Here is a 24,696-nt window from a genome sequence, read left to right as displayed (position 1 = left end):
TGAAGCTGTCCGCTGATTCCTTAAAGTCACCACAAACGAGAGTGTCAGCTGAATACCTGGTCTCTTATCTCACAGAACTGAGTGGAATCAATCTCCTCATCCATCTCTCAGCAAGTAGACGTACTTCCAGCGATTGGAAGTCTAATGTGGAGAAGGATTGCTCATCATTTCTCTCTGAGTTACTTCAAAATGTAAGCAGTTGTTAAGACATTGCGTTGAACAGCTCTTTCATCCTCCCTACAGATGAGCAGCAAGCGCTCCAGCAGTTTCCGACGAGCCATCGCCAATGGCCGCCGCACGCTGCAGAGGGAGATCCTGCTGGACGAGACGGGGCTGGGTCTGTACAAGCGCTTTGTGCGCTATGTGGCCTACGAGATCCTGCCCTGCGAGACGGACCGGCGCTGGTACTTCCACCAGAACCGCCTGTGTCCGCCGCCCATCTTCATCGCCATCGTCACCATTGTCCAGGTTAGAGGATAACACCACGGGGCCTGTCTTAGAGCTCAGTGGTACATAACATAGATCTTGTACCAATCATACAGTGGCATGAATATTATAAGTAATAATGATATTGATTATAATCTTCCTCTATGTATAGCGCTTTAAAAAAAACTGGACTACAGGTGCCAAATAGGTTTGCTTCACAAAGACAAAAAAAAAGAAAATGAATCCTGAGAATGTTTTTCATTTAAACATGTTTATGCAAGACGAATAAAGAAATAAAACAAAAATATGCCATTTTATAAAAGAGGGTTTTAACAAGAGGATACTGAGGTAACTTCTCTGATTGATAATTTTACTAATGCAGCCCAACGTATTTGAGGTATGTTTAAAACATTATTGTTCTGCAATATTTTTACCTTATAAGAGTCAGGCTACTAACCCACAACCATAACTTTAAACTGCTCTGCTGCCTGAGTCGTTTGCCTCAGACCCTCTGAAAAGATTTTCTTTCTTTGATCACATGCTTTTTACTGGGAGCTCGATATGAGCTGGTAACTCGTTTGGGAGTCAGGGGCTTAGCGGCTGCATTTAATGCGTTCCTCCGAGCTTAAAGCCTAGACACCAAGTTTGGAACTTGGAAACCAGGTCAGTAAACGCCCTGGCCACCACAGTGCCATTAACTGAGCTATTATGTTAGAAAACCACTAACAGAGAAGCCCTCGAGGTCCGGGGTTGAATGGTTTGAGATTAAGCTGCAAAAGAAAATAACAGTTTCTCAACAAAACTTCATGGTTTTCCCCTGAAATCCTCATAATTCTCAGGAGAGGAAGCCAGATGCTCTTGTAATGTCTCCAAATGGCACTGAATGGTCTGTAATGACAATGAGGATGAAATAATAATGGTTCACACTCATTTTAATTCACAGACACAATGAGTCATTATTCCATGAAAAGAAATTAGTGGAATTGAACGAGGGCATTAATTGTCTCCACGAGTCTTATAAGCATCAGCTGGAAAAAAAGGGAAAATAAAACGACAAGTGTCTTAAATAAAAAGCACAGTGGGTCCTGTTGATCGGGGCAATTTCCCCCTTTAGTAGCAGCAGTGTGCAGAGAGAGAGAGAGAGAGAGAGAGAGAGAGAGAGAGAGAGAGAGAGAGAGAGAGAGAGAGAGAGAGAGAGAGAGAGGGAGAGAGAGAGAGCGAGAGAGAGAGAGAGAGAGAGAGAGAGAGAGAGAGAGTACTGGGCATGTCAGCAAGAACTGACAGTTTGGTGTCATTCCTGTGTCCCTGTTGTAGATCATTGTGTTCATGTGCTACGGCATCATGTTGAACAAGTGGGTGCTCCAGACCTATCAGCCCGACTTCATGAAGAGCCCCCTGGTCTACCATCCCGGCCACCGTGCACAAGTGTGGCGCTTCTTCAGCTACATGTTCATGCACGTCGGGTACGTACCAGCACCTCACATCTCTCTCGGCTCCTGTCGACGACGCTGAACCATTAGACTCTAATGGTTCTGCGTTAGAGGGAAGGAGAATCTCCCGCGGTGGTTTGAAGCTTGTCTTGTGTCTGTGCTCTCCCTCCTCAGTTTGGAGCAGCTGGGCTTCAATGCTCTACTGCAGCTGATGATCGGCGTGCCTCTAGAGATGGTCCACGGCATCTTACGAATAAGTCTGCTCTACATGGCAGGAGTGCTGGCCGGTGAGTGTCTTTTCAAAATAAGTGTCTTACAATGTAAAGCCGTGGGGGGGGCGTGGCACCAGGAAGTGCTGTGGTGTGCAACAGGGTCAAAGGAGCCGCAAGATTTGATGACATACTGTAAGGGTGACCAGGAAGAGATTTAACACCAGGTTAAAAATAATAAAGCTGCGTTTCATACAAGAAACGCAGCTCAAAGTGCTTTACATACAATGTAGCAAGAAAATTAAATCATGTTATAAATTCAAATAAGAAGAGAACAGATTTTTACGGCCAGCTGCTGTGATATCTAGCGGCAGTCTGTTCCACAACTTGGGGGTGTAGTTTACAAAAGCTGCATCACCAATTTTCCTTTTCAGCTGTTGTTGGGAACCAATCAGAAAAGAGTTGCAGTGATGTCATCAATATCCATTATTCCCATGTCATCTTTACAAGTCTATGTTAGAAAATATGGTGGCTCTATTAAACACAACTAAGCAGATGATCTAAAACGCATGGAGCCAGTGAATTCAAGATGTGTACAAATCAACTCACGCTAGTTTAACAGCAGAAAAATACGTTGCAGCTTTTTTTCTCTCAATGAATCATGGGTGGGTTTTGGGCGTGACATGCATAAACCAACCAGTTGCTTTACAAGCCAGGTGGGATTTTTGCATTATATGTCCAAAGTGACTTACAATTATTACACTCAACATTCATGAGGGGCCATTTAGGGGTTCAGTATCTTGCCAAGGACACTTCGGCATGCAGATGGGAGAGAGTGGGGTTTGAACCGGCAACCTTCTAGTTAAAGAACCACCACTTTAACCACTAGGCCACACACCGCCCCTACAATTTCCACGAGCACTAAATTTGAAAGTTTATTAAGTTTAACCAGTGCAGTGCCTCTTTTGAACCCGTTTGGAATGGGCTGTTTGCTCGGCCCGTGCTAATGCCGGCTGCAGCTGCATAAAAGTGACCTGCAGTAACACAGCCATGGTGAGTTAAGACCTGCTGCTGGACTCCGCTCCGGTTTCCTTTTAATTCAAAGTTTATTCATATTGAAAGCATCACGTTTCCTTATCACACCAAGTTCAATACTGCACCCGTGGACCCTTAACAATACACATGATGAGTGAGAAACCGATGAGATGAACAGTCCTGGAGGCAGACAGGTGGATAGGCAGAGACAGATTGGATGGATGCTTTGAATGCCTGATTAGAGAGATTTCCAGAGTCCGTTGCTTGATCCATCTTTGATGTTTACGTGGCCGTGCTCCCACGCCCACACTAATGTGAAGCTGAAAGATGAATTGTCGGACATGTTGACAGTCCTGGTCCTAATGGCCCTTTTGATTCATCTGAAAGTTGCCGCCGTTGGCATTTCTTCTTTCACTGATGCATTTTTCTACTGCGTCATCGTGTCGTCCCCTGTGCTCCGAGCCTCCCTCGTCCTCTGGAAGTCTGACTCTTCTTCCATGTAGAATGTTCTCATCTGCGTCTTTTCCATCTCAAATGCTGTCCTCTCCTCACACGGCGTCTTTTTCAGTGTCAGGGGCACACATTTCTAGAACAAAGATTTTTCTTCTATTTGCTCGTTCCAGCTAGAAAACATCTCCTCTCCTCCTCTGAAGGCCTTTCTTGAATGCAGGCCCTCCTCACAAATGCCATCTCCTCCTTATATCCTGAAGGACTCCCTGCCGTCAATCATATCTTCGTTTACAGCATCAAAAGCTGTTCTTCATACGTTGTACCCTAAGCTCTTCATTGAAGGTTTCTCTTTCTTTTTCATGTTTCATTTTTCCAACTGGGAAGCCTCCCTCTCTGTTTTTTCCCGTGTTCTTTCTTGAAGGCTTTTCTTTCTTGTTCCATGTTCTCACCCTCCAGATGAAAGCATTCCTCATCTCCGCCATTTTACACTGTTTTTTTAAAAGGGTTTTCTCTCTCCCTGCTCATCCCGTGTCTGTCCTTCTCCAGTTCCTCTTTCATTCTGTCGCTGCATCTTCACACTGTGGTTTCCCACCATCTTTCCTCAGCAGAGTGTTACTTTGGCTCCATGTGGTCCTGCAGCTTGTCTTTCTCCAGATCGAGAGGACAACATGCTGCTGGTTCACACAACACAGTCTCATCTCTGCTGCTCTGGATGAGACACAAACGCTGACTCTGCATCTCTCTGGGTGGAGGCGATTGTATATTCTTCTACCATTCATGGAAATGTTCTGGAAGAAAGTGGAGGACAATCTGTGTGGTTTAAATCAGAACAACATGTTCTTTGCCCATTCTATAGGATACACATTGAGGTGTATTTTTTTTATTTATATTTGCGAAAAAAGAGAAAAGCATCATACAAAAACAGAAATATTACAATTTGAATTTGTATAACACATTTCAAGAGACCCAAGGACACAATACCAAATATCACTTCATTTTGACACTGAAACTTAATTTACTTCTTTGTTTTCCCAAATCCATTCATCCTGTTAGAGAAGAGGTTCTCTCTCGAACTGTTGGACATTTTGTTTCTGCCAGTTCATCCTCTGCCCTGTTGCTTGCTTTTGCTGCTGAAGCACATACATGAAAACAGCATGGACTCACAGTGGTGATAAAGACACTTTTAGGCAACATTACCAAAAAAAATTGTTTAATCCTGAACCTATATGAAAATGACAGTGGTGGACGAGGTACTTGGATTACATACAAAAATGTGGTGACGACCTAATTGAAGTAGAATGTATGATCTGGATTTTTGGGAGTCAAGAACTTCAGGATAGCTGTGGTTCCCTTGAGTTAAACAGAGGCTCAGACATGATGTGCTCTGCATTATGCACTACCGTTTCCCTTTTTAAAACACTGAAGTAGACGGAAGAGGCTGTCAACTCGCTGTTGAAGCCATTGTTTGTGTTATTGCAGGTCTGCAGTTTATCTGCACTGACCTAGTTTGGTGTTTTTTTCCTCCCTTTTATTCCTGTTTTCAGGGTTTATTAGTTTGGAAAGCGCTTTGATTTTTGTGTTGTCGCTCCCTTCATCATTTATTAAGTTCAAGGTGTTCCTCGTCTCACATCTGCTGCAAAAAAAACAACAATTAATTTAGGTTCGGGAAACGCAGGTCTAGCGAGACTGAGGATGTTTGTCCTCGAGTCAGCGTCCGTATGAGGCCTGTTTGATCACTTTGATAACCATGACTCACTTTATTTAGAAAAAACAGACGAGGCCGAAAGCAGCGGAGTGAGTCGCGGTGTCCAGAGGTTTGGCCAGAGATTTCAAATCTTTGTTGACATGAAACCTCATTAACTTCCATCCTCCTCCAAGCCAGTTTGGAGATTGGTAATTTTAAAATCCGTGCTGATTGCCGGATGAGGTTTCCCACTGCAGTTTTTGCTGATAATGTGTATTTGCAGAGGTTATGTCGGCACAACTGCATCAAGCCCCCCCCCCCCCCCCCCTCATCCTCACTCAGAACAAGTTCTGTCTGGAGTCTCATAAATGCCTCGCTAACCATTATTTGAATACTGTTGAGAGCAATAATTCACATTGAGTTGCATATATTCATTTTATGTGCCCTGATCTGATGTGACTACAAAATCTCATTTCTCTTCCTCTTCTCTCTCTCTCTCTCTCTGCACATACAGCTGTAAAATGGAGTTGAAGCTGCGCATACTCTGTGAAAGTCAGACCCACGCTCACATGCACACACTCTGTTAACACTCATGAATTATTGTAGCTTTGATTTATTTTAGCAGCCTTGGTCGCGAAAGTGCAAGCGGGCGAGCGCGGGGCTTAGAGGAGGGAAAAGTGGCAGAGTAACGCAGGGGTCGCTCTCTGGGGAATTAGCGTGAGTGCAGTTTGAGATGTTGTTTGGAGATTTAAGCTCCAGCCCGAGTTGAAAAAAGGAGGAGAGGAGCAGAGATCGTACACGCTGACACTCAGAGCCCGGAGTCAAACTGCGTTCACTAGGGTTCCTGTGATAGAGTAACATTGCAGTGGTGAAAAATATAATTTCTTCAGCACAAGCCAAAGCTGCAGCCGCATGACTTCAAATTATAATTTTAACTTTCAAAATGACTTGATCTGCATAAACTCAATCATCGTCACGATCGGGGGTTCGAACTACAGGGATCTGCGCTCGTCTCAATAAACACTCAAGCTCCTGTGGTTGTTGTTGAAATAGAAAATGTTTTTCTATTTCTATTTTTCTTCATCATGGATCCAGTATGTATGATTCATGCATGAAAGACATTATTCACTAATTCAGTAATTCAGAAAATCTAATTGTTAGATGGACAAAGGTCCACTGCTTCCAGGGTGAATGGGTAAAGTGCCCTATCTTTCTCTCTATCAGTAATCAAGTGCCCTATTGTTAATACTCAAACTAGAATGGCACTCAGAGCTCATACATCCACCAAGGCCACATGATTCTCTGGTACCTACAGTAGAAATATATAAAAAAAACAAAAAACAGTCTGATAAGCTAAATAATGTATTTGGCATAAAAACAGTTTTCCTGGAGCGGCCACTTAAAATACAAAATGCTCCAAAATGTAATTTGTTCTTCCGAGGCTCGGGCCTCATCCGTCCGCCAAGTTTGGTGGAAATTGGTATCGTAGTTATTGTGTAATCCTGCTAACAATTAAATTAACAAACTAGAATAGCACTCAGAGGAGCACATACCTCCACCAAGGCCCGTTAAGTTCAATTAAGCCTCACCAAATTGCTCACACTCATATTCGGCCCCTACATATGCCAGATTTATTTAATTAAGACCCATGAATTATTCAGTGGGAAATTCGTGAGAGCAACAAAAACACAATCTCGCAAAGTTGGATAGATAGAAAGATAGATAGATAGATAGATAGATAGATAGATAGATAGATAGATAGATAGATAGATAGATAGATAGATAGATAGATAGATTTTATTGATCTCAAAATGAGAAATCATTGTGTTACAGCAGCATGTCAAGGGCAGAGACAGGTGACAGGAGCAATAACACAGATACAAAGAATTAAAACACTTCAAAATAGAATGTAATAAACATAAATGCACTAAAAACTGTAAAAACGAATAATGTGTATATACACACATCCTTCCGACAAGGTTCAGGATCAACTTTTCTCTATATTGTTTGTGTAAGGCTGCTAACTAACACACAAACAAACAGATGACTACAAATGTCCTTCTGGCTCCTTTTGCTGCTCTCCTCTCCTCTGTGGTGCTGAAAGCTGCACAGCAACAGCTACTCTTCCTCATCCTATTATCTTTATTCTCATTAGCAGAAATAATAATAAGCAAAAGCTAAATCAGGAGGGCTATAAATGTTGTATTTGTAACAAAAGTAAACCCCCTGCTACAGTTCGCACACTGATCACGATTCTTGGACTCGACACTCAGCAGACCTCTGAGTTCCAGCTCCTCGGTCTGACAAATGAGGAGAAGAAGCACAGAAACCAGCCGAACTCCTCCTGAAGGGCGAGGAACATCCGAGCTGTCCGACAGACACACGATGATGAACGACTGCTAGCGGCACAATCATTTCACCTCCCGATTCCTGTTGATGGAGTTGGAATTGGAGCTCCGCTGGCACAAATGTTTTCTGATCTGTCGGAGAGTGGTCCATTAGACCGCGGGTTGGGAAATGCACTTGGACGCTCGGTGTGTAATTCTCTGGGTCTCCGGAGTCTTTGGAGGAGGCTGCGTGGGAGGGTCTCAGGTTTGAGGCCCGGGCCTTTTGGCTCTGGGCACAGAAGGAGGCTTTCAACTGTTGAATATAACAACCTTTGTTTCTCCAGTGGGCATTTTGCTTCAGATTTTACAGAAATCCCAAAAGAAAATTTAGAGAAGTGGCTGTCGGGGGTCTTTTCTGTGGAGATACAGTAAATATGTATGTGTGAGTGTACACACAGACTCTGCTTCTACATTGTGTTTTCCTGCCTCACACTTTACTTTTTGCCAGTTTTCCTTCAGTCTTTGTAAACCCCTCGATTTTACCTCCCTCTCCATTTTGTCGCCCATGGCTGTCTCCTGTTTATATTCATGCAGTGTCTTCTTTTCTAGCTCGTGAGTTCAATCATGTCGGCTCTTGTTATCCGCTCTTGCACGCGTGTTGCTTGTTATTTTTGCAGGGCAGCAGGGCTTTCAGATTACTGCTGCATTCAGTGGGTGCATTTACGGAGTGTTGCAGGTATTGTGTTTGTCACTCAAACGCACTTGCAAGAGTTTCTGCACTGCAGGACTTACACCCAGAGCCAAGAGACATCTGTTGTTTTTTGACTTTGCCTCATAAACTGGGATCTAGTCGGATCTACACAGGAACATGAATATCTCACATTAGCTTGAAAATGTTTTGCTAGATGAATGAAAAACTAGCTTCAGGCTTGAATCTGGGTGAGTCAGATTGTGTTGTACATGCATCTGTAAATCTTGCATACAGCCGGATCTTCCCTCCACAGTGAAAAAAAATCTACGACACTGCACATTTTGTCCTTGGATGTGTGCTGACAAAAGGAACAATCTGTAATTATTCTCCAACTGTGCCACGGTGCTGTTCAGCCTGTCCCTCTACGTTTTGCATCCACTCAGTAATCCTCTGTGATTCCGTTGCTACTGAAGAGCTCTACTTGAATTTCGCGTTGCATAAGAAGAACAGCATCAGTCAGAATTTCAGACTATGTTGACGAGACGATTGTAAAATGTAGAGTCATGTTCGACTGTTGCAGCCCAGCTCCACATTGAAGAGGGAGCGGCAGGGATTCTTTCTTTTAATCTTCTCTCTCCCCCCAGAGGGTTCTGCTATCCTCTGGCCAACAACTCCTTCAGCTCCTCCACGTGCTTCAGGACAGCAGCGCATTGCCAGAACACCATGTTTCCCCTCGTAGCTCAGTGTGAGCCTCGGGCTGTATGTCTCTTACACCTTACGTTTGAGACGGTCCACATCCTCCAGCAGCCTCTCACTACAGCCAGCCAGAGTCTGCTGATTTACTCTGTCCTGTTCAACTCAGAGACACCATCAGTGTGTTGATGAGATTTCAGGCTCGTCATACTCTGCTCGCTCTTGAAAGCCTGCCTGCGGCGAAACCTCCACTTTCACTAATGTGATTTTTGATAACATATCAGCACATTCTAGTTAAACAGTGGAAAACTGTACCAGGGTATATTTACAGTGTACTTTCTGAATACTTCTTCCTCCACCATCTATGGATGAATGACTTTTAAAAAAGGCGATACCCTTTCTTACTTATGTTTCATTCGTTTTATCAACTTATTTCTCATGATCTAAGATAACGAATATATAGAGCCTGATTTAAGAAAATAAACATAACTCTTTTCCTTATTCCTTATTGTTGTAAAATAAAAATGTTAATTTCCGTGTTTATAGGTCTAACAGAAAGAGTCAGGCTGATGATGACAAAAACAAATCTGATTTAGCATATATTCCTATATTCTCTTAAATTTCACTTGTCATATTATAATTGGAACACCCTGTCCAAATCAAGTCAATACATCTAAGTTCAAGGTGTAAATAATAAATATAAAGTAAACATAGCTGTAGATATAAAGCAAACCTGTTGCCTATGATACTGTCTGATTGCCTCCACAAAGTCTCCTCTATTTTCAAAACACAAATTGAATATTTGACCTGGTGATGCTCCTCAGCAACATATGAAGAAACCACAAGAGGCTGCTGCTGCCTCAGCACCTGTGGAGCGCGTGACGTGAATCATACATGAGGACCAGGAGGAAGGGAAGCATCCTGGTTAACAGATAATAACAGAAGCATTACTACAGCCATGTGCCCACTTACCGGGGCTCTCCGTCAAAACGAGGAGGAGGCATGTGGCCTGATGTCATTTGTGGGCCCGTTGGGAACCGGTAATGAAGATGTGATGAATGACTGCATGTCAGTGTGACCTCATTGTTACCAGCCAGTGGATGTTTTCATTACTCCGCAGCTCCTCGCCAAGTTGCATGTAATGTTTAATTCTTCGGCAGTTGATTAATGTGGTTGTGATACCGGGAGGGACGGCGGCAGCGTCGTGTTCCTGCCGAGGTCATGAGACTCACTTTGTAGTCGCTCCTAATTTAGCCTGATGTTTGTTTCAGCATAAATAAGCGAAGCGTGTTTAGTTTCTGAATTACTGCGCGGGCTCCAGGCTGATTTGGGCCTGTGTGTTATTATTACTTCTGTTGTGTAACAGATTTTTTTAAGGGCATTGTGTAATTAGGCAGGGGAAATATGATTACATCCGCTGACAATGAATAGAGGGCCTGAGTGCTTCGGCAACAGTGACTTTGTCCATCATCCATTTTGCTGATATTTGCTGTTTGGTGGAGACACACAAGCATGTGTAACTATCATACTGAAATCCCTTAGGAATACAGTTTAGAGACTGAATGTTCACTTCACAAATTCAATTGAGTAATTTAAATAAACCAACAAGAGTTTTACTGCTTCTAATGGTGAAATATATCTAGTTACAGATCAACTTCCTAGGTTTAGTTCACTTTTATTTGTTGATTAAAAATTGACAATTTCATCATGCAGAGTAGTTCATCTATTCTTTATCCGTTTTCCTCCACTGATCAAGATATTCATTGCCTTTTGTTAATAAAAGGGAATAAAACTTGAATCCATCCGTGAACGTGATTTGCATCTGAGTCGCGTCCGGTGTTTTCATCAGAAGTGGTGTTGAAGACTACAACTCCCATGATCCCGCACTGCTTCACGACGTCATCAAACTATAGGTATTTCGTTTTTGTTTTGATTGAGAGACCCCTACTTCAATACTAAATCCATACAGCTTTATACACTATCAATGCATTTATATACACTATTGATTTGACTACCCACCAACAGGGTTACGGATTTAATGCAACGCAGGACCGAAATATCCCTCCATCCATCATCTGTACTGCTTTAAAGGTCAGGACGGAGCTGGAGCCAATCCCAGTCGACATTGGGCGAGAGGCGGGGCACACCCTGGACAGGTCGCCAGCGCATCGCAGGGCCGACACACAAAGACTTACAACCGTTCACACTCACATTCAGACCAATGTAGAATCTCAAATTAACCTACGCTGCACGTCTTGGGACTGTGGGAGGAAGCCAGACAAAAATCACACAAACACAGGGGGGACGGGACATGCAAACAGAAAGACCCGGGGACCAACTGGGATTCAAACCAACAACCTTCTTGCATCACCTTGCCACACTACTTAAATGTGTGCTCAAAAATAGAAAAAGATGTCTCTCAGCAATGCTAAAGACAGTTTCTCAAACCGACTGTCATCAGATTTTTTGTTTTCCGGTAGAATCAGATAAAGTGACGCTGCCACACCTTCCCTCTGCATCAGCCACATCAGCAACCAAACTCGCTTAATGAGGCAGCGATGGAGATAAAGAGACGAGAGAAGGGCAGGACAAGAGAGAGGAGTGTCAGAAAGACAGAGGCGCTGGATTCATCACTCTCAGCGCCTCAGGGGACGTGACTGGGCCTCTGGCTCTGAGTCACTTCAAGCGCTGGTGTGGAGACATTTAACAACACACTGATTTGATTGGCTCGAGGTGAACCCGGTGAGGTTTCGCGGAGTCGTCTTTGTTTGGCTGTCGTCGGCTGAATACCAATTATTTCCTGCTCGATGTCACTTTGAAGGCCCGTCGGTGGAGAGCGCGGCTGTGACTGAGCCGCGCTGACGGTACACAAGGTTGTGTTTCTTTGTTTTCAGTCGGACCTCTTCATCGGTATCCACCGAAGCGACTGGTTCGATGTTTGTGATGTACTCCCCTGGCGCAGAGCTGAACTGAGTGCTGAGGAAGCAGGGTGACCTTGGTGTGTTGCAGAGCCCGCCAGTGTGATTATGGTAATTCCCAACCCCCCCCCTGTCTCAACCCACAGTCAACTCTTCCTGGGTGACACTGAGCCCTCTTCCTCTAAAAACTGGCCCCCTGCAGCCCGGCTGATAGCAACTCCGAGGATGAATGAATATGAAATTGCAGCCTCGTTGTGGGGCCCATTTGTGCGAGGCGAGCTCAGTGTGTTTCCATTTTGCATCGATGGTGTAAAACCAATACAGGAAAACAACACTTTCTGAAGAGGCCATTTCTCTGCCCTGTTGATATTCCGCTCAGTTGTTAGTTCTCCGATGAAGGAGCACATCACGCTCGCCGCGGCCATCACTGTGGATTTATAACCTTGAGCACAGGAAGTGATTTCCGGCCCTTTTTCATCAGGCCGTTAGAAGAGAGTCATTTCTGTCCAAGGTCAGCGATTGTGCTTGTTCACTGAAAAGCAGTCGTGAGTGATAACCGCTTTGTTCATGCCAAGAATTTATTTGGTTGTGTCGGAGCTCATCTTCATCTCATATACAATACACTCTCACTGGAAGTGTGCTTTCCTTCATTGGAGGCATATGCTCAGATATCATTATCCCTCCCTCTGATTGGTGGTGCTGTGCCAGGTACTTTCCTCTCAGCAGCTCGGAGGATGTGACTTATGGAGCTTATTGATTTTTCGAGATGCCCCCTGGGCTCTGGGGGAACATAAATATTATCATATTTCCCCCATGTGGCAAATTTGGACAGGAGAGAAAACTGTTATATAAACAGAATCAGTCTCTAAGGAAACCAAGGGCAAGATCTGTTTACAGTGGCCATGCTGGCACACTGTGAAACAGATGAATGACTGTATATCCCTTCTTCCAGAGCCGAGCCGAGCTTCAAACGCACTGGAATCATGTTCATTTCCTTTCTGTTTTTAATCATTTTTTTATATGTCGACGAGAGAGGTCCTGATTCATGTTGTGTTTCCACTCTGAATCTGTGTTTGTCGACTGATGCGCAGGAGAAGCGTTTTGTCGCTTTGAGGATGCTGACAGCTTGGGATGCTCCTCCACAGCTTGACACCACTGATAAGTAAAACTTTGCGGTCTCCGTCTTCCCCTTCACGTCATGTGATGGTTTCCATCACCCACTATCTACCGGGGCACAAGGAGATGGATGAAGATGCTAGATCGGATGTGGACTGATTGTGAGTCACTTGAAGGAAAGCCTTGGCGGCAGGAGGTGATACTAACCTTCTCTCTTTCTGTCTGGATGACACAGAGCTGTCTATCTCCTCTTTAATAGGACCCCTCCAGTCTGACAGCACTATTATAGTTGAAATGAGGCTTTGAGGCGGGCGCCACACTATTAAATGACATTTGAAGATATGAGCTTTTCAAATAGACTATAAAGTAGACAAAAGACCATGTGACAGATGGTCTGCCTCTTATTGAGTCACTCTGACATTTCCCTTCTTTCTCCGCTCACCTCTGAACTGTGTCTGTTCATATAACAAAACCAAAGTACGCTACTTACCAAAATCTAATAACACCCACCACTCCCTTCACTGATACATAACGGCAGTGCCATTTATTAGTTTTTTTGCGGTAAAATTGATTTAGTTCATTAATTTTCAATCACTTTATTTCGATTGTAAAAATAATCATTGGATCCATTTATCTGGTTATTGTTAACAAAAATCATTTTTAAAAAATCCTTCAATCTCATTTGTGTAATCTCTACAGAGCCACTAAACAAAATGGGCAATAAAATCGACAAAACAAAACATTTATTGTTATTCACACTGTGCATCTGTGGGTTAACAAAGTGAACCACAAACCAAAGTGAGGACCGATGTCCAGATTTATCTGTTACTAAACGTCTTTTTCAGCTGGAATGAGAAAATAATTAAAGCGAAAGGCACCAACAGCTCTAGAGTTAATTTAACAGAAACTGAAGCTCTGGTTCTCTCCTAATTAAATGGCAGATTTAATTTAAAAAAGAAAAAAGACAAACACGTGGTAAAAAACCCTGTAATTGCGTGATAGATAAACCAGTGCTTCTTCTGCATCACCGTTACTCATGAGCCCATACTCCCACTTTTTCAATCAGTGTCCGTCTCTCTTTATTTGAGCTCAGTGAATAAATCTGATCAGGCACTTCCTCAGTTTATTAGCTAACACAGGCAGCCCTGTGACTGCAGGAGTGCTGACCACAGCACATCCACGTGGAGGGCCTCAAGATTTAATGCATACCAGATAGATCTTCTGAGGCCAGTGTGTACGGATAGAGTGAAACGAATCTAAAAGGCAAAAGCATCACCGGCCACAGGTTACATGATATTGTCCTCTCAGAAAACTGGTTTAAAATTAATTCTATTACTTTTTTTCGGTTTTTAAACTGTTGACTAAATCTCTTGGAAGTAGATGTGTTTTCAGTGTGTCATCTGTGCTTTAAAGGCTTTTCGAATATTGATAATGACTGAGATGATTATGTGCACTTAGAATCCACAGAGATTTCTCCCTTGACTCTGCAGTTCCCTTGCCATCACTGTTGCTTATTAATTCTGATGACATTTCTTTCACGGATTTGAATGAAGCTCCGATAAACTCCCCTGTCGGCAACCTGACCAGCGCCAGACGACACAAAGTCAGGGACAATTTCCTTCAGGAGTTGATGAAAACCGAACGGAGCGGAAAGAGAGTGATTATTAGATGTTCCTTCTCTGGGTTTGCCCGAAGCACATCTCACAAATGGCTGCTAATGTTTTCGTGTCAGTTAGATAAATGTGTGTGACTAGTCAGCTGCTGGAATGTTCACCCTATCCACTTCATAAGCAGCGTCGAAGTCAATGTTGTGTTTCCAGCTTGTTCCGCTGCCCCCTTAAAATCCATTCACTCAGCCTCGACTTCAAAAACCTCCTTCGGCTATTTGTATAACCCACTTTCACTGAATACATCACCACCAGTTTAAGTTATGGATACAAGAAACATGCTTCCATTATCTATTCCGGGTTTGCAACGAATCACACTACGGACACGCCTGACGTCCACACTACTCCAGAGTTTTAGAGCCGTTAAAAACTAAGAAATATTTGGGAACACAGCTGGCCCTGTTTTAATTTGAAAATTCCAGGACTGTTTACACCACTGATTACTTTAGACTAAGCTTATATGATGTATTCGCCCTTAAGCCCTATGTTGCCTATGATTTTAGCTTAAACATTTACAGATTTCAAGACATCTTTAAACTAGCAGATTTGATCCGTTCTAAAAGACCCCCTTGACTGTGAACCAACATATTTGCCATAGGAGACAGTGAAAAGCTTCTTGTTTGTCAGTGTTTGAGCCGTGCTTCAGCGGATTTTCCGAAGACATATATTTTGTACTGCCAAATTGACTGTGCTGTGGCGCAGCCGCCACACGAGCAGCTACACCGCATCGCAGCCTCGGGCACCGTGAAACTCTGGCCTCGGATCAGCTCACCGTCCCTTGTCTGCACCTCGTTCCAGAGAGACTGAAAAATCCAAAGTTGACCCATAGCTTCAGGGCTGCCTGAAGTAACAGTCACAGTGTGGTAAGCTCGGTTTGACAGAGAGACTGAGTTCTCTGTGCTTCGTTGGGGATTGGTGCTGACTCCTCTTACGTGACGATAAATATCGCCAGGTGAAAAAGCAGTGACGCACACGTAGAAGACACCGATGAAGATGTCAGGAGAGTTTGTGTTGATAAGAGCCGACACCGGTGTCTGTGTGCTGTAAACATAATCCTGTGATCACATGATCGGCTTCCTGCCTCTTTCTGCTGCTCCCGGGCTGCTCCACCTTTCGCCTGAAAAACGTGGAGGATTTGGCCCTGTTGTGAACGTGTGAACCTCCCGCTCTGTTGATCATTTGTGAAAGGCACTCTGGGTAAAGTTCTACCCACAAATTTTACCCACAGGTCATGTCTGAAAACGGCTATAAACAAAGTACATCATTTTTACTGTCTACACTGCAGTGAACTTGTGGATGCTGCAAGCTCACAAAAAGATTTGAGGATTGTTGACGATGACTCCGGGACAGCAACAATAAATAATCTGTGTGAGAGATGGAATGTGTCAGCTCAGCACTGAAATCGCACACCTCACTGCTGAGCGCGAGAAGCCTAAATCTCAAATCCCCCTGAGTAGGGGGGGGCCCACTCGACAGCTCTGTTTAATATTCATACTGTATTCTGGAGCCTCTCACAAAAGCAGAGCGAGCAGGAGGAGAGAGCAGTTTGTGTCCTCCCCGCGGAGCCTGTCTCTTCCTCTGAGCCCGAGGTCTCAAGTTGTCTTCTCTTCCTCACCCACAGATGGAGGTGTCACAAGTGTCTCCGACGAAGAGGTTGTCTGAGCCGGTGTTAGCGACGACTTTAGTAACCAAACAGGCGACTTCACTATTCTTGAAGGAGGCGCATTGTAAAAGATCTGCAAAGTGAGAAAAGCAAGGCAGTAAAGGGAGCTCCTCTTTCCCAGATAAAACCCTGCAGCCTAAACTCATGAAACGTCTCCTCAGTAGTCTGGCCGATTCTTCAGCTAATTTTCATAATGCAGCTTGTCCGGCACGACCCCTAGCAAAGCCAGGTAAAGTGAGAGCGGAAGTCGACCTTTCCTACACGTGCTGGAAGCTGTCGTCCAATCAAAAGCAGGCCAGCTGGCCGATCAGAGCAGGACAGGCTTTATCGGGAAGGGGGGCCCTGAAAGACATGGGAGCTGAAACCAAGTGTTTCAGACAGAGGCTGAAAAGAGTAGCTGCAGCGAAGGACAGTCGGGGGAAAGTTTTGTGTTTTCTGAAGATTAGAGCGTGTAAACCTTTTCAGGTATCAAATAAAAAATGTGAGCCTGAATATGTCTAATATCTCCTTTATAGATGCTTTATAGTGTCCCTCAGCTTGAAGTTTTGGTTTTACTGCTCAACAACAAAATACACAGCACTGTGAATCCAGCAGAACTTAGCAAGAAGCTGGGGAGCGGGTGACTTCAACCAGATATTCCTCTGTAGAAGTTGGTGGTGACAAAAAGGGAGCTACAAGGAAAGTGGATATTGGTCATACATGTCCCAGGTAGCAAGAGACATTTTTCCAAAGGGATGTTAATGTTGCTCTATTTCTGCTGTCAACAATTTGGTGGAAGATTTGCCATGTTATTTTTATATAAGCTTTAAGCTAAATGTACCTGCCTCAAGGGAACAAAAATTACCTAATTGCAGAAAGATTTGTACAAAATGCTGTCTTAAAGGGAAGTGTAAGATAACGCTCCATCTACTTCCAAGACCTCTGAAGTACTCTGTTCGTTAAAAAGAAAGAAATGTGTACGAAGATAACACAGTGTCTGCCCTAGAGTCAATTACAAACTACCATATATTAACAAAACATCTATTTTTTATTCAATACTTTAACTACATGCTTTAATCCATAAACTCCACTTGGAGTGAGAGACGTTATCTCTTAGAGGGAAAAAAGTTTTTCTGTTTACATCACACTGCTAATTGTATCGTTTAATTTTACTGAATCTTTAAACCCAATAAAAGACAAAACCCCAGACGATAGCTCTCATATCGTACTATTAATATTTCATCAACTTATCCTCCCCGTACTGCATTGAAGTAATAAATTAACTCTGAAAAAGTTTGTGAGGACTGAAAGAGGAGCTCAGATGTTGATGCTGCTGAAGTTGCTCCAATTCATTTTTTCCGTTACTTTGAAGAGATCAGAGACCCCATACTGTACGCCACGCCGTGTAATTACAATTTGGTGGAACCGCTTAAAATGGGACACTGTGAATCTCCCGAAATCTTTAGCTGAGGCACCAACCTTGATATGCCCCATAAATCCACGTGGAGGAGTCCATAGGTGTCGGAGCGTGGGGAGACGAACGACTCGGGACCGCGCTCCGATTACCATCTGTCTCCCCGTGATCATCGCCTCCACCACGGGCTGACGAGGCATTCTTTGAGACCCTGTTTACTCTGGGCAAGGCGCACGTGCACACGGACGGGGACAACATGCATTATAGATCTGACATCACAACTCCGGCGAACCCCAGCTGTGATTGAAACGAGGCTGCTTTGTTTTATCAGGCCTCTCCACTTCCCTTATCAGCTCATTTGCATAATTAACCGTGGCCGACTCCGTCCTCGCAAGAAACCGCCACTTTGATTTCTCTCCTGCGAGGAAGTCTGTCCTACTTCACGGTGTGGACGCCGCGGCGTGTGAGGCACCGGGTGTAACACATTGGGGAGACATACCTGTTCACACCTTTAAATGTGAAAAGCAGCCGGTTATTCAAAGGCCCTTTTTGAATTTGTGTATTTTTGTTCTCTTACTTGAAAAACTTTTTGAAGACTTAACTTATAGCAGTGGTGGACTTTGTGTCTTTGTGCTTGTGTCACGTCTCTGCTTTTGTTACCTTGCTCAGGCATCTTTTACCTCTCCTACACCTTTTAAAAAGTCAATTAAATCCCTTTCCGTTACCAGTAGTGGAGTTTGCCTGTCTGCTTCATGTTCTTTATCGAGAGCACACTGAACGCTGAGGCACTTTCTCTCCTTGCTAAAATGAGCTAGCTCACCCGGGGCGTCACATGTCCATCACTGCCAATCTGAGACGGAGCCCATTTAAAAACATGTGTCTACCGCAGAGTAATTTACATCAGTCCATTAAATGCGCCTGATTTTTTTTCATTAAACATTCCCTGGATGATTGGTTAAAATGCTCCCCCCCCAGCCCCCCCCCCCCCCCCCCTGAAATAAATCCATGCAATCTGAAAGAAAGTGATTGAAGAGATTCCCCTCTGTCCAGATCCCTGCCATGTGACATTGCATGGTTCTTAAAGGAAACTCCACGCAGCTTCCCCCCCCCCGGCTTGAGTTTTAAAACCACGATGTGCTCCCAATGAAAAGGTTATTTAAAAGGTTTTGGCATCAAATATGTGCTGAACCAGAGCTTTGTATGCAGCAATGTGAGTAATGCAATCTCTCTGCAGTCTACAGTAACGGCTGCCATGATGTTCTCTCCTTTGTCACTGTCACGGTCCACCACTACACTTTTCATATTATAATGATCTGTTTGAACAGCACATTTGGCTTCTGTCCACATCTACATATCCCAGATTAGACCTTGCTCATGAATATATCACGAGGCCTTTTAGAGCACACTTTGGAAATTATCCTCTTCAGCAAGATTCGCCTGACCTTCCTTTGATCACGGACTATTTTAAAATGGACTCTTTTAATTACAGCATGCTCCGGTACAATCCTGTCTATCCGTCCATCCATCCATCCATCCATCCATCCATCCATCCATCCATCTATCTATCTCTCTGTCTATCTGTCTGTCTATCTATCCATCTATCCATCTATCTATCATCTATCTATCTATCTATCTTTCCATCTATCTATCTATCCATCTATCCACCTATCTATCCGTCTCTATATCTCTCTTTATATATAAATATTTCATTATATCCCTCTTTCTCTCTATCTAATCAGTATTTCAGTTCTTTACAATACTGTTTAAGACGTGTGTGTGTGTTTGTGTTAGTGCGTGCGTGTGAGTGCCTGTGCGTGTGTATGTGTGTGGAATGGAAGGGCAGGTGAAGGTCAGCTGATGTAATACAGCCCCTGTGATTTTAGGAGAACGGCTGGGAGGAAGGTGACTGGTGCTGCTGCGTGATGAGTAATCTGATTCTGCCTTTTGTTTTTCCCCTCTGCTCTAAAATACTGCCCTTCCTAACAAACAAACAAACAGACACACACACACATGCACACACACACACACACACACACACACACACACACACACACACACTCACACACACTCTCCTCTTCCTTCTGCCTCTTTCTTACGTCAACAATCCTAATATGTTTCTCTCTCTCTCTCTCTCTCCCTCTGTCTCTCTGCAGGCTCACTGACAGTGTCCATCACAGACATGCGCGCTCCAGTGGTGGGGGGCTCCGGGGGGGTCTACGCTCTGTGCTCAGCGCATCTGGCCAACGTCGTCATGGTAACTGCCGCTATCATCATCATCATCACCTCCATTGTTACGTCTGCAAACGGTTTTCAGTGGGGATGAAATGTCAGAGCCGTCCGCAGCAGGAGAAGACGGGGACCACATCCCACTCCCTCCGACGTCTCCCTCTTCGTCTGCTTGTGTTTGTTTTTGATCTCATTCAAGTTTTTTCATTTCCCAGCTGCAGCAGAATCACATCAGTGTGATAAATTATTTTCATTGCCCAGCAGCTCTCGGCTCGATGCCTCCTAACGCTCCTGAGAGGACGTCGCCTCTTATCGAGTCATCGGCAGAGTGAAGGCGCTCCTGCTCACGGCTGTCGATGAGCAGCAGAACCCTCGAGGACCTTCTCCCAGCGCCCCTCACGTCACCGAACCCCCTTTTTCTGTTCTCCCGCTAAATCTCCTGTGAACTGGCCTTTCAGACTCCTTATTAATTATTGACACCGTGTTTATTTGTGTCCATTGAACTCCCTCGTCTGTCCCGAGCTCTCTATGTGACATGCCTGCCGCATTCTGTTCAGCTCTCGGGGCGATGTCACGTCTGACGAATCACTTTAACTAATGTTGCCGTTCACTGTGGCCAGGGCAGATGCCAGCGGGGATACAAATCAAAGCGCGCTGATGGGCTCAAAGTAAAGAATGTGGAAATGTGCAGCAGCCAACAGGACTCTATTTGTTCTGTTGCTCTTGATGTTTGGGGAAATTCTTTCAGGCCTCACGTCCTGGTTCTACTTTGATGAGTTTCTCTTTCTTTGTTTTGTATTTTTGTTGTTTTAAGGAAATCTTGAAACCTCGTTCGTTCTCGGCCCAGTAAGTTCCCTCGCCATCTGCCAACACCCTTCCTCATAGGGTTTTCGCTCAAAAGACATTTTCAGGATCAGTGAAGTTTGGAATCACTGGTGTGGAGGTGACTGAGTCGTACAGCTCCGGCAACATTGTCAGAATGCATCTTGAGCAAGGGTTGTTCAAGGGACTTTGGGCGCCCCGGGCAAAATTGAATCAGAACGACCTCAACCCACCTCACAGAGAAAATACGTGATATCAAATCACATCATTCAAATATTCTAAAAGGGTTCTTTTATTATGAACATCTTAAACAAAGTGCCAATTTTGCATGCTCATACCCCAATCCCAAACACATCACACACACTCACACCTTTTGACATTTTAGTCTTCAAGCACTCAAAGCTGTTGCCAGAAAGTTCTACTACTTTTCAGACATGCACTGAACTCCACACCATCCCCCCCCGAAATTATTCGAAGGGGCTGCAAATGTCTGAGTCCTTTGCTTGGGTCATTTTCGGGAGCCCTTCCTTCTTGATCTTTTCGTTCCAAACAGCGAGTGTTTCTCAGTCTCTCATTGACCTTCCACACAGACACACACACACACAGACACGCACACACACACACACACACATTTCAGTTGCCTTCATCATTTCAATGTCAGCAGTGTGTTGACAAGATCTGCAACTAGACAAAATGGATCGGCCGTCCTCTGTTACAGCTTGCCCTTCTCCTCCAGTGAGTTTGGAGCCACTTCGGAGAAAATAGCCTCCCATCAGAGAGCGGCAGCATCACGTCTAACACACACACAAACACACACCAAACACACACACACACACACACCACACACAAACACACACACACACAAACACACACACACACACACACACACGTATCCTCCCCTGCACCACTATGCTCCCTTTTCATGGTATTAATCTTTTAGTTGTAGATATATTGTGACATAGGGAGCACTGCCACTTCTTGCTTGTTGTAACCTTATGGTCAGAGCAGGTTTTTATTTATAGATTTCTTTTCCATCTTGCATTGAGTCCACTATTTCTTTTTTTTGCTTCAAGGGGACACTACACACACACACACACACACACTCTCTCACACACACACATTGGCACAGGGTAACACTCCCACAGCCAGGAACTTAAGAAGGGAGATGACTGGTGCAATTGTTCATCCCGGGTAGTAACTGTGTTATTCTAAGTCAGAAGGCTTTTGTTCTTTTTTCGCCCCTGAAGAATCACAAGGGCTATTTATTGGCCCATTCGCCCCTTCTGTTAAATGATCATAGCCTTAATTAATAGAGTGCCACTGGGCCGGAATCAGTAAGTGGAGAGCAGTCAGGTGTATAACCACGTCTCGAAAGTGCAGCCCCCTTCTCGCGTATGGACCGTGTTTCTCTCTGAATATGTCCAGCAGATGGAGAGTGACGTGCTGCTTTAATATACCCACGCATGTCATGGTTGTTTGTTTCATGGGTGTTTGTGCTGACGAGACACTTTGGCCTTGTGTTGCAGAACTGGGCCGGGATGCGCTGTCCTTACAAGCTGCTCCGCATGATCCTGGCACTAGTTTGCAGTAAGTTCTCCAGATTCTCTCTCTCTCCAAACCCTGTGCTCCTCTTCCTGCTTTATGATGAGTTCATGGTTTGATTTACTGTCCGTAGTAGTGTCAAAAATCAACAGACATGCTTTGTAAGTTATTACATCAATGGCCCAGCGTGAGAGGATCCCTGATTGGACACGTTGCTTTGTTTTCCGAGCGCCTGAGTCACTTTACTCGTCCTTTTCCTCCACACGAGGACCGATGCCCTGTCACTTTCATTAGTGAGCAATATGTTCCCTCCATCTGGCCCGAGCCCGCCGCCCCCGAGCTGAGAGAGCGGCGAGTCTCCGCAGGAACATCTCTCTGTTATTATATCGCCTCTCAGTGTCTTACAAACAAATCTTCAAAATAAAATACGACAGGTCTGAGCCACCGCGAAGAGTGAATTCAAAATACTTTTTAACAACAGGCAGAAAAACTAGGCCCACATTTAACATCATAAAGCTAGTTCAGAGTATAGATCCATTTAAATCCTCTCGTGGCCTTTCTTTGGCTGCAGACGCAGACTGTGATAAAACACTTTGCTGCAATACAGTCACATGGAGTCAGCTCAGATCTAGGCCTTGTGCTTTATATCAGAGAGAGTAAGTAATACCTCCTTTCAGATCAAGAGGACACTGCTTTAAGATCCTCTTCATCTCGGATTCATTACCTCTCTAAACTGACAGGATCATTTTGCATATAGAGCGGGGAAGTGAGATCTGATCCCACATTCAGGACACATTTTACAGGTGTGACCGCTGACCACACGTGATCGAATCTCCCAGGAAGGATGTTGGTTAGGACTCAACAGAGCCTTACATTAAATTAACTGATCTAGATTAGTTAAAGTAATGGTTTGACATATTGGGAAGAGCTGGATCCTGATCCTCAGTCCAAAGGCATAGCCTAATAAAACCGACCTGCCAAGTTTAGAGGTGCTCTATGTGAATTTGATCTAAACCAACTACTGCTGGTAAATGGTATATGATGCTTTTCTAGTCTTAACAACCACTCAAAGCGCTCAACACTATCCATTCTATTTCTAGCTCTTTTCTATCACACATGCATTTATATTCCCCACACTGACTCTGTCTCCTCTCCCCACAGTGAGCTCAGAGGTGGGCCGTGCCGTCTGGCTCCGCTTCTCGCCGCCGCTGCCGTCCTCCGGGCCGCAGCCCAGCTTCATGGCCCACCTGTCGGGGGCCGTGGTCGGCATCAGCATGGGCCTGCTGATCCTGCGCAGCTACGAGGAGAGCCTGCAGAAACAGTGCACCTGGTGGGTCATCGTCTTCTCCTTCATCACCTTCCTCCTCTTCGCCATCTTCTGGAACATCTTCGCGTACGAGCTCCTGGGGGTACAGATCCCACCGCCTCCCTGATGACGACCCCCCCCCCCCCCCCCCCCCCCCCGAGACTCTCCTCCACAAACACACTGACTCCGACCCTGCTCTTAACAGGTTCCCGTCCAACCATTGTTAACGATCCCCATTCCCTGCCCACTTAGGCCCAAAATGAAAAGATACAAGATCATTCAAACTAAAATACACCAATAATCCTTTTTTTTACAGATACTTTGCAAATCAAAGAAACATGTCTCTTTTATTAAAGAGGGCACACAGTAGCAACTAGTACAGGTGAACGCTCCTCAGATCCATTTGAGGGGAGCAGTATCTTTTTATACACACTGAGATCTCATCCACATTGCCAGCGCTCTATATCTGTCACCGTCGTCTCTTTGAGTAAATCTTTAATACATGTGAAGACCTCCGGTAGGAAGAGTCGATGACATGCGCCTCTGGTGCAAAGCAAAAGGGATTTAAAGGGGAAGAAGAGCAGGAACATGTGCTGTTAAAAGCTAGGAGTTATTTCCTGTCTCGTTCTGAAAGGTCAGAGATGAGGAGCAGCAGCAGCAACACTAACAGAGATTCACTGTTTTGCTTAGAGGCACTTAAGCAGAGTAAACAGAGTTTTTCAGCTGTGCTTCAGGGGAAGATTTAATGAAGAATTTCAGGACATAAATTTCAAGGGGGGCAGCAATCAACAAAAACACTGAAGCACCAATGAGATTTGATTTTTAGGAGTTTTTTAATTTCACATCCCTGATGCAATTTCTCAGAACGCAAATCACTGTGTTTTTTCATTGCTAGCGCATCAACTAAAAAACAACAACTATTAGAGAGCTTTCTCAAAATTGAGGTGCCAAAATGGAAGGAAATCAGTCACATGTCTCTGCCTCGAGAGCAGATTAATTTCCTTCCCCAGGGCAGGTGCAGAAGGAAATGAGGCAAAAGCTTTAAATGAAAGATTTTAACGTGTCATCGTCACAAGTATCTTTAAGGTGAGAGGCGTC

The 24,696-nt window shown here is 44.4% G+C and overlaps 1 protein-coding gene across 1 annotated transcript; it reads left to right on the top strand.

The window, feature by feature from the left end:
- Positions 1–243: 243 nt before the first annotated feature.
- Positions 244–23,725, top strand: rhbdl1 (rhomboid, veinlet-like 1 (Drosophila)). Its single transcript, XM_062378744.1, has 6 exons — positions 244–468; positions 1,741–1,889; positions 2,031–2,143; positions 19,856–19,956; positions 22,277–22,337; positions 23,454–23,725. The coding sequence occupies exons 1-6, from the start codon at positions 244–246 to the stop codon at positions 23,723–23,725; spliced, it is 921 nt and encodes a 306-aa protein (XP_062234728.1).
- Positions 23,726–24,696: the final 971 nt, after the last annotated feature.

This window comes from Platichthys flesus, chromosome 20 (assembly GCF_949316205.1).
Source record: "Platichthys flesus chromosome 20, fPlaFle2.1, whole genome shotgun sequence".
In the NCBI taxonomy this organism is placed as follows: Eukaryota; Metazoa; Chordata; class Actinopteri; order Pleuronectiformes; family Pleuronectidae; genus Platichthys; species Platichthys flesus.
This window is presented reverse-complemented; position numbering and strand designations above follow the sequence as displayed.

Coding starts and splice junctions, on each gene's coding strand:
- rhbdl1 (XM_062378744.1), top strand. CDS start 244: ATGAGCAGCAAGCGCTCCAGCAGTTTCCGACGAGCCATCGCCAATGGC. Junction 469..1,740: donor CCATCGTCACCATTGTCCAG/GTTAGAGGATAA, acceptor TCCCTGTTGTAG/ATCATTGTGTTCATGTGCTA. Junction 1,890..2,030: donor TACATGTTCATGCACGTCGG/GTACGTACCAGC, acceptor CTCCCTCCTCAG/TTTGGAGCAGCTGGGCTTCA.